Below are 16,302 nucleotides of genomic sequence, written 5' to 3' on the forward strand. Positions count from 1 at the left end.
CTAGGCTGTGAGTATCTAGTTCGCACCCCTCTGCTTCCTTGGGCTGTGGGGTCTGACCTGTCAAGGGAGATAAGCCCAGTGACCTTTATGTGCAGCTTCCTGTTGGGGGTAGTGGTGACTGTGGGTCAGCACTAATACCTGCAGTGAACTGGCTCCCCTGTGCTGGCCGAGTTGCGTGGAGCTGTCTTTCCCTAGGTTAGGGATGCGTTTTCACAAGTCCACTAGGCTTGTGCGGGGAGCCGCACCCCACCCTTTCCCATTGAGGTGCACAGCATGGCCTTTGGGGCACGACCACCCCCTCCCTAAGTCTACCTGTAGTGTGCCATCGTCTCCCCTGCCTCCCTGTGCCCCGACCTGGTTCCCGCAGAAGAAGCTGGAGCCACGCAGGAAGAAGGCAGGACACTAAGTGGGACTCTAACTTAGGGGTTGCGTGCCCCCCAGGGCAGGCAGGGAGTGTTAGCTGGGTTAGGGAGGTGCTCAAGGACGGCGCCAGGCTTGGCTGGTGCTTCCAACTACTCGTGGAGACAAGGATCATAGGGTGTGATATGGGTGCAAACCACACCATCCACACCCTCTTAGGTTGAGACTGGATTGCTTGAGGAGGACGCACCAGCTGGGAAAGCACGCAGCGAAGGCACTACAATTACCCCCATTCCTCCCACCGCCGACGCGGGGCGCAAACCGCGGTTGCAGTCAGTGCGCAGGCGCAGCACGCAAAGGGCGCGCGCCGTTGTGGAGCTTCAGCACTTGGGCGCCGCGGCCTCTCCAGTAGGGGCAAGCACCGCCAATGCAGCGCCCAGGTTTCACATCAGGGGCGGAGCCTGGGAGGCAGGCAACGGATTTCCGGTTCCGGGAGCAACGAACAGCGGCGGAGACTGCTACCGTTTCCGAGGAGGCGGCAGCGGAGGAAGAACAGTAGAGCTAGGCGGGACGCGCGGGCGGGCGGGACCCTGACCATGGGTCCGAGGCCCTAGAGCGGCGGAAGCTACGGCCCGGTGCCAAGCTGGTGAGACAGGCATAGGAGCGGTGAGCGCTCAGCCGAGGGTAGGAAGCAGTTGAGGCTCAGAACGCTGACGGGAGGAATGAAAGGCCCTCAGGCCGAGGAGGTGGAGGAATGGCGGCTTCGGCACATTAAAAGGGAAGAACAGAAGGAGTTAGACTGAGGACAGGATGGAATGTGGCTCAGAATGCTGTGGGCGTATCAGGGTCTCGAGCGTAGACGGAGTGGAATGGGGCAGATTAGAAAGTGCAGGGGAGACACCGGGCTAAGTTGGGAGAAAAGTGGAGGTTCATGATGCTCAGAGGGAAAAATAAGGGGTACTTAGGCTGCTGACAGAGAGAAATGGGGACTCATATGGAGCATAAATAGAGCATCAGAAGCCCGGCAGAGGTGTCATGATCCTGGGACAGGGACGGTGAGGGAGGTGGGGACAGTGTGGAGTGCTGAAAGAGAAGTCAGGGTTCTCGGGCGGGTAAGAGGAATGGAGGATGAAAACATTGAAGGGGAAGCGTGGATAACTTTCTGGCTATAAAGGGAAGAGTGGAGAGGGTTAGGGGCAGAAATTGGGGCAGTTGTGGATCAGAACGCTGAAGGAACGGAAACAGAATAGGGCAGCTTTTGAGCTGTGACAAGGAGATGTCGGAGGTTTCCAGACTGAGGAATAGGAAGAATGAGGGGGCTGTTCAAGGCAGTGATGGGGCGGAGCAGGGGGCTTGCTCACAGGGGGAAGTGGAAGTCATAATACTGCAACAGCAGGATAATTGTGGGGATATCATACTGGAGGAGAAGTGGGACAGTTAAAATCCTGAAAGAGAAAAATTGGAACTCTAGGGTCAAAAAGAAGAGGAATAGGAGGTCAGAGAAATGAGTCTTCTCAGGCTGAAGATGAGAACTATGAGAGTGTTAGGGTGACAAGGAAAAGATAGGATCTCTTAGGTTAAAGTCAGGCAGGGTCTCCTGTGCCGACGACAGGTAGGAATGAGGGAGAACAATAAAAGGGTCTTGGTGGTGGGAAGAAGTGACTGATTCTCAGGAGGATCGAAGAACTCCTGAATCCAGGATAGGGAAAAATAAGGGAGGGAATGGGTTTTTTTCTCCCATAGATGCGCTGGTTCCCCTTGGCAGGTGTTAGGTTTTAGAGAATGAAAGGATGCCAATGATTTTTGTGGACTGGGACAGTTTACCCTTTCCAGAGTCTCAGTTTTTCTCCACCCCTCTCTAGGGCCATAGTTTCTCCCATATCCCACCCTTCCCCATTTTGCAGGCTGCTGCTGCTTTCTGAGGTCTCCATGGCTGAGGACTGGCTGGACTGCCCAGCTCTGGGCCCTGGCTGGAAGCGACGTGAAGTCTATCGCAAGTCAGGGGCCACCTGTGGACGCTCAGACACCTATTACCAGAGGTACTGGGTGGGTGTGGGCAGAGTCAGGGGAGGGTTTGAGCCTGGTTAGCTGCAGGTTAAAAGAAACTGGTTAAATTTATGGGTAGACTTTAAATTTTGCCCATAGTTAATGCTCATTATTCAAAAGATTTCATATTTGAAAATTCACCTACTTAATAAAATTTATTTGACCAAAGTTAATATGGTACTTTCGTGGTTATTCACAGACACACAGAGCAGTTAAAAATTTGAGTTACCCAATCACATATTTCCAGTCACATTAAATAAGACCTTTTTATGTCAGCTTTCGTATTGTAAATAAGCATCCTTTATGTGTTCTAGGTAGTGCCATATTTTTTCTCATTTTTGTGTGTTTTTCTTGTGATTTTGCTATTTAAAGTGACTGGTAAAGAATGAAGTACCTGGAGAAAATACCTGTCAGATAAGCTTCATTTGAGCAAAAGTGGTAATATTGTTACCTGTGAGTGCAGTGTTACCAATCAGAAATGTGGTACATCCAGAAAACAAAGTGGAAACTTGCCACAATGTATGTGAGGCTGCTCAGGAAGTACAAAAAGTAACATCTGTATTACTTGATCAAGCTGTGGGAAGGATGAAAAAGCAGCTAAATTTGTGGAGCCATAAAATAAACAGTAAAGCATTTTGGACAACATTATTATGAGAAAAGCAAAAAATGTTACAGTATTAGGAAAATATAAGCCTATCTCAGCTATTGCTGGTCGGCATATTTCAAAAGATCATATGGCAAAAAACTTACATACTATGCAGGTATAGATCAGTTACCTGTGGGGAAAAGGCATAAAAGTATTTGCTTCATGTTGTACAGGATAAAAGAGTTTTTTAATAGATTTTCAATGCCAGTGAGTGTGACTTGTTTGGTGAGGACATTGGCAGATGAACCGATATGACAAAACAGCCTCCAAAACTCCTGGTTTTGAATCGTTTAGAGACTTAGCAATCATTTATAAAAATACATAGATTAAGATAAGTATCTTTAAACAAATACTTGAAACAATTTATGCATTGATGAGTTAAAGAAAATGTGACCAATGATTTGTTGTAACTTAAGCTTGTGTTTTTCCTGGAACGTTAATTCCTTGTTCACTAATTCAGGGTTCGTGGTAGCATTAAGAACCGTAGCTATCATGAATAATATGAATCGACTGTAAGTATAAAAAACGTTTATAAACATGTATTTTTAGACACAGTAGCGGTACAATTATTAAACTTTCTATACTGTTTCCTTTTTGCATCAAAGTTGCCATTTCCCAAAGGAATGTTGTAGAACCATAAAAACTTTTGTTTATGTTTAATTAACTTTTAAACATACTTACATGTATGTATAGAACATTTAGAACTTGTATGGGATCTGAGAATTTATCTTAGACAAGTACATTCATGATAGTTCTGTGGATGCTGGTAGAAAATATGAGAGTTCCGTCAGAGATGGAAAACAGTTTATTGCACCATTAGCAAGATACAGGGTGTCACACTTTTGTGCTGATACCTTGAATCTCAGTTTCCACCTAGTGACATGAAAAGGGTCAAGTAACATGTACTGCATGTAAAATAAAAATAGATTGTATTACAGGGAAACAATTGAATTTATGGAATTAAACCTTTTTTATTATTAGGATAGTAAATATGCTTTCTTTTTGCTTTGCAAGGAGATCCCATCTTTTATCTTCCAAAGTTTGCTTTACAAATGTTCTTGAAAAAGAAAAAGATTGTTTATTATAAAGGACAATCAATACCTTACACAGAAATTAATAGATCCAGGCTATATTTTTTTCCCATTGTCAAATACTTATATTTTATGTAGTTACATTTTTGTATATTTTTACACATTTGTTATACATTTTCTTGATTTGATTATGAAATGCTTACATATTTTAAATTATTTGATATGTTCTCATTTGTGTTTTTATATAAAATATTTTCAATAGTATTGTGTTGTAAATAGGTCTTTTTTTTCTCCTTTTTGGTGCTGGGAATTGAGCTCAGCATTTTGTGCTTGCTAGACAGGCACTCTTCCAAAGAACTACACTCTCTACATTTATTTTTCTAAAAGTTTTTAACATTCTTTTTTTCTTTCTTTTCTTTTCTTTCTTTTTTTTTTTTTTTTTTTTGGCTGCTGGAAATCAAATCCAGGGCTTTGCACATCTAGGCAAGCACCATGCCACTGAGCTGTAGCCCCAGAAGCTCCTATGGCAGTGGTAGCAAACCTATGTGTGTTACTTGTTTTTCTTTTAAGATAAAAGATGGTAATGGATGAGTTGTTTATTCTAAACTAAAATTGAGGTATTCAGGTTTAGTTGTAGTCTGGGCACTTTGCAATAGATAAGTGGGTTTTGAGTTGTAGTTTGAGCACTTGGCTGTAAAAGGTTCCTAGGGTCTCTCAATTTTCTTTTTTGTTTAAGATAAGTCAGACTATTACTCAGGGCAATGTTGAACTCCTGTGTTTAGTCAGTCTCCTGCCTCCGCCTCTCTCAAGTAGTTGATATTATATATGTGCACCACTGCACCTGAGCTTCTGTTTTTTAATGTATTTTTGAGACCATGTTGCCCAGACTGGTCTCAAACTCGTTTTTCCTCCTCTAGCTTCTCAAATAGCTAGGATTACAGGTTTGTACTATCATTTCTAGCTGTTGGCATTTATATAGTTATATGTTGTTTTTAACAGCCAAAATACATTTTGAGAAATGCATTGTTAATTGTACTCATTGTGCCAACATCACAGTGTAATTACACCAGCTAGGTGATATAGATGATACAGCGGTGCACTGCTTAAGGACAGAGATGTGTCCTAAAGAACAGGGCAGGCAATTTCATTACGCAGGCATTATAGAATGTACTTATACAGACTAGGACAGCTAGTACCGTCACTGGAGATACTTTCTGAGACCACTTTTATATATTCACTTCACCATTGATCGTAACATGTGGCATATGTATGTACACACATGTATGTATACACTATTGCCTTTTACTCCTTGGGCTGTGATGTACAAAACAAAATTAAGAATTAGAGAAACTGATGAAATTAAAACTTGTAGTAAACATGAGCTGAATAAAACTGCTGCCTGTTTTACATGGCATACTACTTTATGGTAAATTTTTTTTATAAATAGGAATATATTCAAGTGATAAAAAGCATATAGTAAATATATAAACCAGTAATCACTTATTTTATCAAGCATTATGAACTATATATAGTTATATTTGCTATACTTCTATTAGCACAGGTTTACATCAGCCTCAACACAGAATGTAACACATTGTGCTATGACATGACAGCAGTGTTGATAGACAATAATTTTTAGCTGTATTATCTTTTTTTTTTGGCTTTTTTGTTTTTATCGGTACCAGGGATCGAACTCACGACTGCCTGCTTGCAAGGCAGGCACTTATGCCGCTGAGCTAAATCCCCAGCCCTAGCTGTATTATCTTATTGGACTGCCATACAATATGTAGTTTGTCATTGACCAAAACGTTGTACAGCTCATGACTATGTTTCTATACAGGTTGTCATATTTTATTTGTATTTCCATTACTCAGGATTAGTTGGGGTGGAACCAGAGTGGGCCTCACAGGGCCATTCCAGATTGCTTCTTGTATTCCACTAAGTGTGGGAAGGTTGAATGGGTAGAATGGCATTGGCTCTACCCAGGTACCAACTCATCCTGGCCCATCCCCAGCCCCACAGGAGATAGGATCCGAAGTAAAGTTGAACTCACCCGATACCTGGGCCCTTCGTGTGATCTCAGCCTTTTCGACTTCAAACAAGGCATCTTGTGCTATTCATCCCCTAAGGTACTTCATAATGTGGGGTATCCAGGGTAAGGTTGGCTCTGCTTCCTAACATCCATATGCTGACACATATTCTTCCTGTCCCCACCCTCATCTCCAGGCTCGTTCTGTGCCTGTGCCCAGTAAGAAACGAAAGAAGGCTTCAAAGCCAGCCAAGGCTCAGAAACGTCATGTTGGACCCCAGAAAAGTCATGTTGGACCCCAGAAAAGTCATGTTGGACCCCAGAAAAGTCATGTTGGACCCCAGAAAAGTCATGTTGAACCCCAGAAAAGTCCTGTTGGACCCCAGAAAAGTAAGATCAGGAAAGAGACCCGAGAAGAAGAAACCAAGACTGATACTGACAAGGCTGAGCCAGCCACTGCATTACCTGCGCCTGGGTGAGTATTGGCCTAAGTTGAGCCAGTAGGAGAGTTGAAACCAGAAGAGCTCTTAGGGCCCCACACCTGTCTCCCATTGCAGGTGCTGTGAGAACTGTGGAATCAGCTTCTCAGGGGATGGTTCTGGAAGACAGCGGCTCAAAACATTGTGCAAGGACTGCAGAGGTGGCTGGCCCCCTTAGGGGATGGGACATTGGAAGACAGAAGTTGGGAAAGGCCCAGGGTCAGGCTAGGTTGGTGGTTGACTAGAGTGTGTCAGGACAGACTATTGGCATGGTTGGAGGTTGGATTCAGGAAGTATGAAATGAGGATAGAGATTGAATGGTGGTAGCCAGTTGAGCTGAGGTAGCGTGTAAAGCTAGATATCTATTCTAACCTTCCCACTTTTCTCCTCCCTTTCCCAGCACAGAGAATTGCCTTCAACCGGGAGCAGAGGATGTTTAAGGTAAGAACAGTATGCTTTCTCCTCATAGCTCTGCAATGGGAGCAAGATGCAGTAGGGCTAGTAAAAGTTCTGAAGGATTTGTGATAGTTCCACTGGATATGTGAGTCCTTTTTTAGGGATCCACCCATGGGTTGGTTAGCAGACATAGTAAAGAGAATAAGTTGTCTATCTACAGATACAGGCATGAAGTTAATGGGACCATTAGACATTGTAGACTCAGTGTTGGTGGCTAATCAGTAATCAGAAGATACAGTGGTCAGATTAATGAGAGACTAACAGGACTTGGTGCTAGGAGCTCAGCAGACAGGAGGAATGGGGTCCTGGAGCTACCCTGCTTGGACTTATGACTTGTGCCACTCATTTCTGGCAGCGTGTGGGCTGTGGAGAGTGTACAGCCTGCCGTGTAACCGAGGACTGCGGGGCCTGTTCCACCTGCCTCTTGCAGCTGCCCCATGATGTGGCCTCAGGGCTCTTCTGCAAGTGTGAACAGAGACGCTGCCTCCGGATTGTGGAGAGGGTGAGTTCAGCAGGTGGGGTGGGCCCAAGGCTCACCCCAGCTTCTGGCTCTCATAGCCCTGACTCCTTGCATCACGCCTTCGGCCCCCCACAGAGCCGAGGGTGTGGAGTGTGCCGGGGCTGTCAGACCCAAGAGGACTGTGGCCGGTGCCGAGTCTGCCTTCGCCCTCCCCGCCCTGGTCTTAGGCGCCAGTGGAGGTGTGTGCAGCGGCGCTGCCTTCGGGTGAGTCAGGCTGGAGGGGCCAGCACTGGCGGGACCAAGGCTGGGCCAGAGCTCATTCTGCTATAAAAGTTACCGCCACTGCTGCTTCCTCTCAACCTGGCATTGCCCACCTCATATCTTCTTTTCTTTTCCATCTTACACTCACCTTCCTGACCCCGCCTACCTGCCTTTGTCTGCCAGCACCTTGCTCACCGTCTCAGTCGCCATCGCCAGCGATGTCAGCGACGCCCTCCCCTGGCTGTGGCACCCCCTGCTGTGAGTGCCCACTTTGTTCTGTCCCTGCGTGTCTTATGCATGCTTTTGTTTTATTTGTTTGAGATAAGAGTCTCACTACCCTGGGAAAGGCTGGCCTTGAACATGTGATCCTCCTGCCTTAGCTTCCCAACTGCTAGTATTGCATGGGTGTGCCACTATGCCTGGCCTGACGTGCATGCTTTCTGTATTCCCAGGGGATCTGATTGGTGTACCAAGCCCTGACAATTCTTTTGGTTGTCTCCCAGGGTAAACGTGGCCGTCGCAGGGGAGGCTCTGATTCCAAGATGGTTGCCCAGCAGCACTCTCAAGCTCAAGCACTGCCTACACCTCCTGCAACAGAGACCCCAGAGCCTGCAGAACTGGTGAGGCCCTGATGGGCAGGGGGAAAGCACAGCCCTAACCTTACCCAATACCTACCCTGACCCCTCCCCGTTTGCCTCTGCAGCATGCCAGCGCTCTGGTGCCCTCACCACCTGCCGAAGTCATCTATTACTGGGTAGACGAGGACGAGCTAGTGAGTGGCCCCACCCTACTTGGCTAAGCCTAGATATTCTAGATGCTTGGTTAACCCGAAAAAAGCAGTTGCCGTAATGGGCCTAATAGGGGCACTACAAGCCTCAGAAAAGGGTACTAGAATAAGGATGAACAATAATAGGGAAGGAATAATATGGGATCAACAGGTACAGCGATAATGCATAATGTCAGGTGAATCAACACTGGTGGTCACACAGGACCAGCAGATCCAATGGTGGAGCCGATAGAGGAGCAGGGAGCTTAGTGACTAGTGTTCATGTAGAATGAGCAGATATAACCAGCAATTGATAGGAGCTAACTGAGGGTTAACAAAGTCCTGCTGGAAGTAGGGTCAAAAACATTGTCCTGATAACCGGTGAAAGAGCAGCAGATACTGTGATGATACTATGATGAAGCAGCCACAGTCCTAATGGTTTTGAAGGCCAGCTGGCACCATGATATTGGTGAATGTCAAACTTAGCAATGCTGAAGTGTGACAAATGGGAAGTCAACAAACTGAAACTAGTGTACACCTAGTTCCCCCAGTGGGACTAAAGGAGCACCAGGAACAAAACTGGAATGGGCATCGAGAATAGCCTCTCCTAGCCCTAGTGACAGCACCACCATTCCCCCCCGCCCAGCAGCCCTACACGAACCGCCGGCAGAACCGCAAGTGCGGGGCCTGTGCAGCCTGCCTACGGCGGATGGACTGTGGCCACTGCGACTTCTGCTGCGACAAGCCCAAATTCGGGGGCAGCAACCAGAAGCGCCAGAAGTGTCGTTGGCGCCAGTGCCTGCAGTTTGCCATGGTGGGTGGGGCAGGAAGGGTCAAATGGATGGGATAGGTTGGGCCAGGTACTCCTGTGCCTGGGAGTGGTGGGCAGTCCTGTTAGGTGGTTGGGAGGTGCAGTGGCTCCTGCCAAGGATTAGTGGTAGACATTATGCTGGGGTGAGTGAACCTAGGTTACACAGGCATTGCTAATGGGAGACTGGCAGGCTCAATGATGAGGGCTGATACATAAAGGAATTCTGTTGTGGTACTAATGGGAAGTTAGCAGGCACGCTGTACAGGGAAGGGTGGGTGTGGTTGGTCAAGATACTAGGTGGCCATAGTACCCTATCTCTCCTTACAGAAGCGGCTGCTGCCCAGTACCGGGTCAGGGTCTGAGGAGTGGGCAGGATCACCCTCACTTTACCCTCGTCGAAAGAGGCCAGGTTCTGCTCGCCGGCCCCGTCCGGGCCCTACTCTGAAGTCCCCTTTGGCTACGCGCACAGCCCGACCAGGTCGTGCCCAGGCTCCACTGAAGCAGGAAGCTGGTGGTGGCTTTGTGCTGCCTCCGCCTGGCACCGACCTTGTGTTTTTACGGGAGGGTGCCAGCAGTCCTGTGCAGGTGCCGGGTCCTGCTACAGCTTCTACAGAAGCTCCACTGCAGGTGAGGGCCCCCACTGTACTCTTCCTTCCCAGTGCTGCCCAGCCTCCTGCCAGGGAGCTGAGACCATGTCTGCTGCCATCCTCCCTCATGCAGGAGGCCCAGTGCTCTGGCCTGAGTTGGGTTGTGGCCTTACCTCAGGTGAAGCAAGAAAAGGCAGATGCCCACGAAGAGTGGACACCGGGCACAGCCGTCCTGACTTCTCCCACATTGCAGCCTGACTGCCCTAGCAAGGTGGGGGCAGTGATAGATGTTCTGTTGGTGCCATAATGGGTGGTCTTTAAGCAGAGTGCTAGTGAGCTGTGATGGTAGCATTGTGAGTGACAGGTATGCTGATTGTGGCTGTTCTGCATAGTTATCCATAGGCAACTAGCTTTGCCTACCTTGCTGCCCAGCTAAAAGGAAAATGGAGACCAGTAAGGAATGGTAAAGGATTATAGGCCCAAGCTGGCATTTCTGTGCTGAACTGTGAACGAAGTAAGATCTGTCACAATGACGGGTTGACTGATAGGGACTTTCCTCAGTCCAACCCTGTCCTTCTAACTGCTGCCCTTTCCCACTTCTCCCAGGCAGTAGACCCGGGCCTGTCACCTGTGAAGCAAGAGCCACCTGACCCTGAGGAGGGAAAGGAGGAGAACAAGGATGGCTGTGTCTCCGAATCGGCCCCAGAGGAGGAGGCAGGAGGGGCTGGGACACCCGTGGTCAGTGCTGGGGGACTCGAGTCCCTGCCCTGATCTTGCCTTAGCCCCTCCAGCCATATTGACCCATGATGTTAATTCTTCCCTAGATCACGGAGATTTTCAGCCTGGGTGGAACCCGCTTCCGGGACACAGCAGCCTGGTTGCCAAGGTGTGCCCCACACAGTGAAGGGTGGGGATGGGGTGGGTGTCGGCCAGAAAGTACAGCCAGCAATTTGGGTGCAGGGAGAGCTAAAGGCCCACCTGTTGTGCTGTTCACAATTAGTACAGAGGGATTTATAGCATCCTAGAGATTTCTGCTGAGACTCAGTACAATAGCATTCCAGATCAGGATCTCATTTTGGGGAAAGGAGAAAAGACTTGATGCTCTGATGAGATTTGAAAGAAAAATAAATGTATGGAGAACCTGGTCCACCCTAAGAAAATCCTGTAAGGGCCTAATTTAATAGCATATAAGCTCTTACTCAGAGGATCATTATTTGAGGTCTTCAAGGCCTTTGGAGACTCTTGAGAGGTCACTGGGTATCCCAGGCAATAGAAGGAGGTTATATCAGAGAAAGTGCTGGCCTGGTTGATAGTTCAGTAGGGAGTATGGATCATCAAGCTGACTCTATTGGTGGACAGAGCTACATGACCTCTGGCTTATCGTATGCCTCCCAGAGCAGCCTCTGTGGAAGGACTTAGGTCATGTTTCTTGAGCCTTTCCTGTTGAGGTTACTATTTCAGGTAATATGCAGAACTTTTCTGTTAGAACTGGCAATAAGATGAAAGGTAGATGCTTATAAGGCCTGAGGTGGTGGAAGTAAAACGGGAATGCTGACTCCTGTAGAAGGCCTTACACAGAACTTCAGAGACAGAGCAGAAACTGTTGGCTAAGCACCTGGATTCCCTTGTTCCTACAAACCAGTTCAGATCAGACCCCCTTCAGCTACATCCAGGCGATGACATAGTTACTGACTGAGCTCTGCTGGTGCAAAGCAGTTTAAGAGGCCTAGTAGTGACATCATTGAGTCCATAAAGCTTAGCCTTCAGAAGACACAGGATCCCTGCTTGATCTTATCATTTCTCTGTACGCAAAATAATTAAGTTACAGAGAAGATGCTGGGCTGCCTGAAGTGGTAATATTTAAGAAAAAAGGAAAGAGATACAGGATAATTAAGTGGATATGGGTGGAGGATGCAGAACAGTAGGAAATGGTTTTGTGATACTCCATTTTGTACATAGCAAACCTCATTCAACATACAGACCTGCTCCCTCTTCTCTAGGTCCAACTACCTTAAAAAACCTGGAGCTAGAAAACAGTAGACTGGAGGCTTCTGCAGACTATAGAACTCAAGGTGATATTTGCAGACCGGCTTCACAAGACAACCCTGATCTCCTAGGGACTGGACCATAGATTGGTTGCAGGGCTGTGTATCAACCCTAAAAGGAAAACTTGCCAGCAAACTTGAGGAACAGGCATATTCAGTACTTCAAACTTACGGGAAGCAGCTGGAAAGAAAAAGTCAGAATAGAAAGTTGGTGCATCTCCTCCCAAAAGGAGAGATTGGATAGAGGGGTTTAAGGAGGTTGGGTAGAAAAGGGGATGCAAATAAAGCCACCATAAACAACCTAAACAAGCCATCTTCATAAATTAAGTGGCTTCTGATGAGACCTGGCAGCGTCTCTAAACATTTTCTCAGGGAGACAACAATTGAAAATGCAATGTGAATAAATGAGAAAAGTAACTGCTGTTCATTGACCCGTGGATCCAATGTTTTGAATCCTCAAAGCAGTCTTTTTAGGCAACATCAATGTGTGCAATTTTCAGATGAGACTCAAATACGATGAACTTTGCCAATATCAAATAACTAACTTGGTAAAGTAGAATTATACACGGATTATAAAGGCTTTGTTCTTTAAGGCACTAAACTGTTAACTGCAATCCTAAGTGCAATAATGTGTAATATTGCAGTAATAGTTTTCAGTGCAATTAGACAATGGATTACTGTAAATAATGTATAAATCCGTTATACTCCTGCCTTTAGCATGGTTTAAGGAGTGCCAAAGCTATACGAATGGGGTCACCTTGTTTTCAGAGCAGCTATTCTTGTAGAAACTGGGTTCACAAGCCCCATATGCTACATAGTAATCTTCAAACCCTAAAAGCTATCTTCTCAATTGCCTACTGTCCATTTTGCTTTTCAAATTGACTCACCAACCTCAGTCAGAGCAGTCTTTGGAACTAAAGCTGCCAGCCTGGCCCATCTCCTGACAATAGGTGTCTGTCTCCCGCCTTCTCATGACCTCTCTTCTTGGTTGCTGTCACTCAACCCAAATGTCTAGTAGAAGGCTAATTCCTGCCTCCAGTTCTGCTGTAGGGCCAGTCTTGGCTCAGCCTTACCTCACTCAGCATGCTTCATTCATAACATGCCAAAAAGATTAGACATGTAATTTGTTACTTAGCTTTACAGGGCCAAGACTGATAGTGCTTGCTTAAATGTTATGTCCTCCCTCGTACCTTCTTTTCCTTACCTAGTCCCAGTCCTGCAGCAGGAATTAATTCAGATATGGATTAGTCATTTTTTCTTTTGTAACTCAAAAGATACAGTTCTCTGCCACTCTCCTGTTCCTCTGCCTTGCCTTATTTAGCCCAGCCCCAGCCAAGACTGAGTAATCTGTTACTGCTTTTTTCCCCTTGGGTCTAACACCCAACCTTAGTACTCTGGTAATTCTGACGGTGATGTTCTCAGGAAAATTTATTTGACTGTCATTTTAACTCCTGAGTGAAGAGTGATTACCATATGGATGAATTAGGGTACAATCAGAAGAGCAGAACTACCAGAATACAGATGATACACATGTGTATTTTAAGGGATTTGTCAGAGGGATTTGAATTTATGTGATTATGAGGGCTGATTAAGCAGTCACTATAAGGCTATTGTTCATCTAATGTTGGAGCTTGAAGCCTGCAGGGAGGCAGTCGGGAAGGGAAGATGGACACATTGGAGCCCACATGCAAGAGTCAGCACCAAAAAGGTGGTCTGGAACCTATGTCAGTCTTGCCGTTTCCCACTTTGATGATGTGGGTATCCTGCAGAAGAAAACTGGTTCTCTTCCTCACAGTTTATGGATACGACTGTTTCCCACTTTGACGATGTGGGTATCCTGCAGAAGAAACTGGTTCCCTTCTTCACAATTAATAGATCTGGCCCAGGATTAGAGAGGCTGATGGAAGATCCCAGAGAAAGTGGAGCAGCCGCAGGCCTGTCTGCTACCCCCATACCAACAGAGTGAGCCAGCAAATAAGTGACAGTACAAGTGGACTGCAGGAGCACCTGGTGTCCTTTTACCAGTCTTCCAAGTATAAAAACAATATGCTGCTGCTTCAGTTCTCAGGCAAAATGTGTGTTGTGAGCTGACCTCTCCAGAAGCACACAGAATGGAGTTCTGGAAACAGCCTAGTCAAGGTGATATGTTACAAAGCCACCCTGCCATGAATCACTTCCTGAGGGTCTCATTACTCACCTGAGGATAACTATAAAACTAAATGAAAATGCAAAGCTGAAGACCACAGCAAGTATAGAAATTCCACTCAGCTCACCCAGAATAAACTTGCTATCTCAGCTGTTTTCGTGCTACTTAAGTATTGAGAGCCTGGCCCATGTTGGCGCTGTACTTAATATTAGGATACAGAAATTAAGATACAGTCCATGCAACTCTTTTAATGTATCAGTGTGTGTTACAAGTGGTGAATGGGTTTCCAAATTTGTCATGGAATGTAATGCTGCAAATACAGAACTCATGAAAATATGGTTAAGCCAGTCTATGAGAACTTTGTTGGGGCATAGAAAGAATTGGAAATTTAGTTTCTGACTCTAAGCAGTTCTATTTAAAAATTATTTTAAAATAATTTTTATTGTCCCATTTATTGATTTGTATGTTTAGCATTTCTGTGGTGTGTGTCTTGATGCTAACAGTGTTGACTGACTTGGAGAAACTAAGGCAAGTGGGTGGCAGAATCAAGATTAGTTCTCTTGAAGAACCCAGGTGCATCACTCTTACAGGCTTGTGAGGTGGTGACTGCAGTCCGAAGCTCCTGGTGCTGGACACCTGGCCCAGCCCTCTCATTTCCCCAGGGGCCCACCAGGGGGTGGTTCTGGACTGAAGACATCTGACCAGCTGAGCCACACTACCCTTGCCTGCTGCTGGCCTGGCTGCCCTGGGGTGGGGCCTCTAGCCTGTGCATGGCCCATTCTTGGGCTGAGGTCAGAAGGAAGCGACTCTCCCTCTTCAAATAGTGGAGAAAAAGGCAACATTAAGCCAGAGTTAAATTGCCAGGCTCACCCAAGGTGAGGGTGAGTCATGACAGCCTCAGAACTGAAGAAGGGACTTCACAAAGGCAGCTGGCTGCCTATGGGCTTTCTCTTGGCCTCTGAAAACATGTTCTGATGGGCAGCTCCGAATATCAGCACGTCGGTGACCCTTCTGTAATTTTCTCTGGGGTGAGGGTGCTGGGTGCCTGCTGTTTTCAGTGTCTCTCTTCTGGAGAAGGGGTTAGGGTCTGCCCAGGCTCACTAGTGGCCCAGAACCCTTAAAGATGGAGCCACAGCCCCTCAGGGCACCGTTCAGGGAACCCAGAGAATTTCCTAACTTCTTTTTTTGTTTGTTTGTTTCAGGCTACGTAAACTCTTAACAGTAAATGAAAATGAGTATTTTACCGAACTGCAATTGAAAGAAGAAGCATTATAGGAGGAAAAAAAAAGGATACTTAAAAGAAATTATTAGAAGAAAGACATATTTTGTGACTGAAACGCTGAACCAGCAATTCAGGAAATGGATTCCAAATCTAGAAATGTACCATATAGAAAATCAGAAGCAGGTGGATTACAAATGATTAAGGAATGCTAATTTACTGCGGCCTTTAAGAGGGTGTAAACATTAGTCGTAAGGTGGTTAATAGTATACCTCAGTGACTGGCGTAGTTACTGATATTTTTCCTGTGCTCTAGTTAGTGTTCTGTGTTGCCCCACTTTAGAATGGGAGTACCAAAGTGTCATTCTTAATTGGCTTTTAGGTACTAACTACCATTTTGCTCTTGAAGGGAAATAAAACTGTGGGTTCCACCCATGCTGAGGGCCCAGTCTAGTTTCCTGATCTCTGTTGCCAGTTCTCCTGCCTGGTATCCTGATGCTCGGGAACCAACTTACGAGCGGTGTCCTGACCCTGGTCCACAGTGACCCCTCGATTCAGACTTTTTAAAAAATGTGCCCAGCCAGGTCACATCAGTGCCCCCACCAGCCCATTTGATATCTCTTTCCAAGGGTAACCCTATGTCTATGACCTGGTTTCTGCCCAGTGCAGTACAATGACTTTCTTAAGAGATTTATTATTACTGTTTGGATGATTTGATAAAGCACTTTGGCTCCCTGGGCCTTAAATTTATTTCAATGTAAAATGAGAATAGTAATACCTGCTGTTCCATCCACCCTGTAAGATATTTGTCAGGCTCAAAGGTTGTATCTGTGAAAATATCTTGCAAATTGTAAAGAACTACACAAATACAAGGTTGTCTTGTGATTATTTTCGCCTTTATGGAGAACAACAGGTACAAAATTTCGCCTTACCACAAAATGTCCGCTAGTCTTTGTACTTT

At 46.2% G+C, this 16,302-nt stretch overlaps 1 protein-coding gene across 44 annotated transcripts; it reads left to right on the forward strand.

Moving 5' to 3' along the window:
* The first annotated feature begins 750 nt into the window (after positions 1 to 750).
* On the forward strand, positions 751 to 16,213 carry Mbd1 (methyl-CpG binding domain protein 1). Of its 44 annotated transcripts, XM_063231655.1 has the most exons (18): positions 767 to 1,006; positions 2,265 to 2,399; positions 6,098 to 6,212; positions 6,310 to 6,587; positions 6,670 to 6,752; positions 6,992 to 7,032; positions 7,403 to 7,549; positions 7,643 to 7,771; positions 7,952 to 8,026; positions 8,272 to 8,388; positions 8,472 to 8,540; positions 9,181 to 9,348; positions 9,673 to 9,972; positions 10,066 to 10,203; positions 10,539 to 10,670; positions 10,757 to 10,818; positions 11,933 to 12,004; positions 15,326 to 15,355. In XM_063231655.1, exons 2-17 carry the CDS (start codon positions 2,290 to 2,292, stop codon positions 11,970 to 11,972), a joined length of 2,004 nt encoding a protein of 667 aa, XP_063087725.1. In that variant the 5' UTR covers positions 767 to 1,006; positions 2,265 to 2,289; the 3' UTR covers positions 11,973 to 12,004; positions 15,326 to 15,355. The 44 variants fall into 44 exon arrangements, with proteins under 44 accessions (XP_063087754.1, XP_063087735.1, XP_063087740.1 ...); XM_063231652.1 differs by lacking the exon at positions 11,933 to 12,004 and having other exon boundaries at positions 764 to 1,026; positions 15,326 to 16,213; XM_063231654.1 differs by lacking the exon at positions 11,933 to 12,004 and having other exon boundaries at positions 765 to 1,006; positions 9,184 to 9,348; positions 15,326 to 16,213.
* Positions 16,214 to 16,302: the final 89 nt, after the last annotated feature.

This window comes from Cavia porcellus, unplaced genomic scaffold, assembly GCF_034190915.1.
Source record: "Cavia porcellus strain 051 isolate PalLab524CR breed Dunkin Hartley unplaced genomic scaffold, mCavPor4.1 scaffold_20, whole genome shotgun sequence".
Lineage (NCBI taxonomy): Eukaryota > Metazoa > Chordata > Mammalia > Rodentia > Caviidae > Cavia > Cavia porcellus.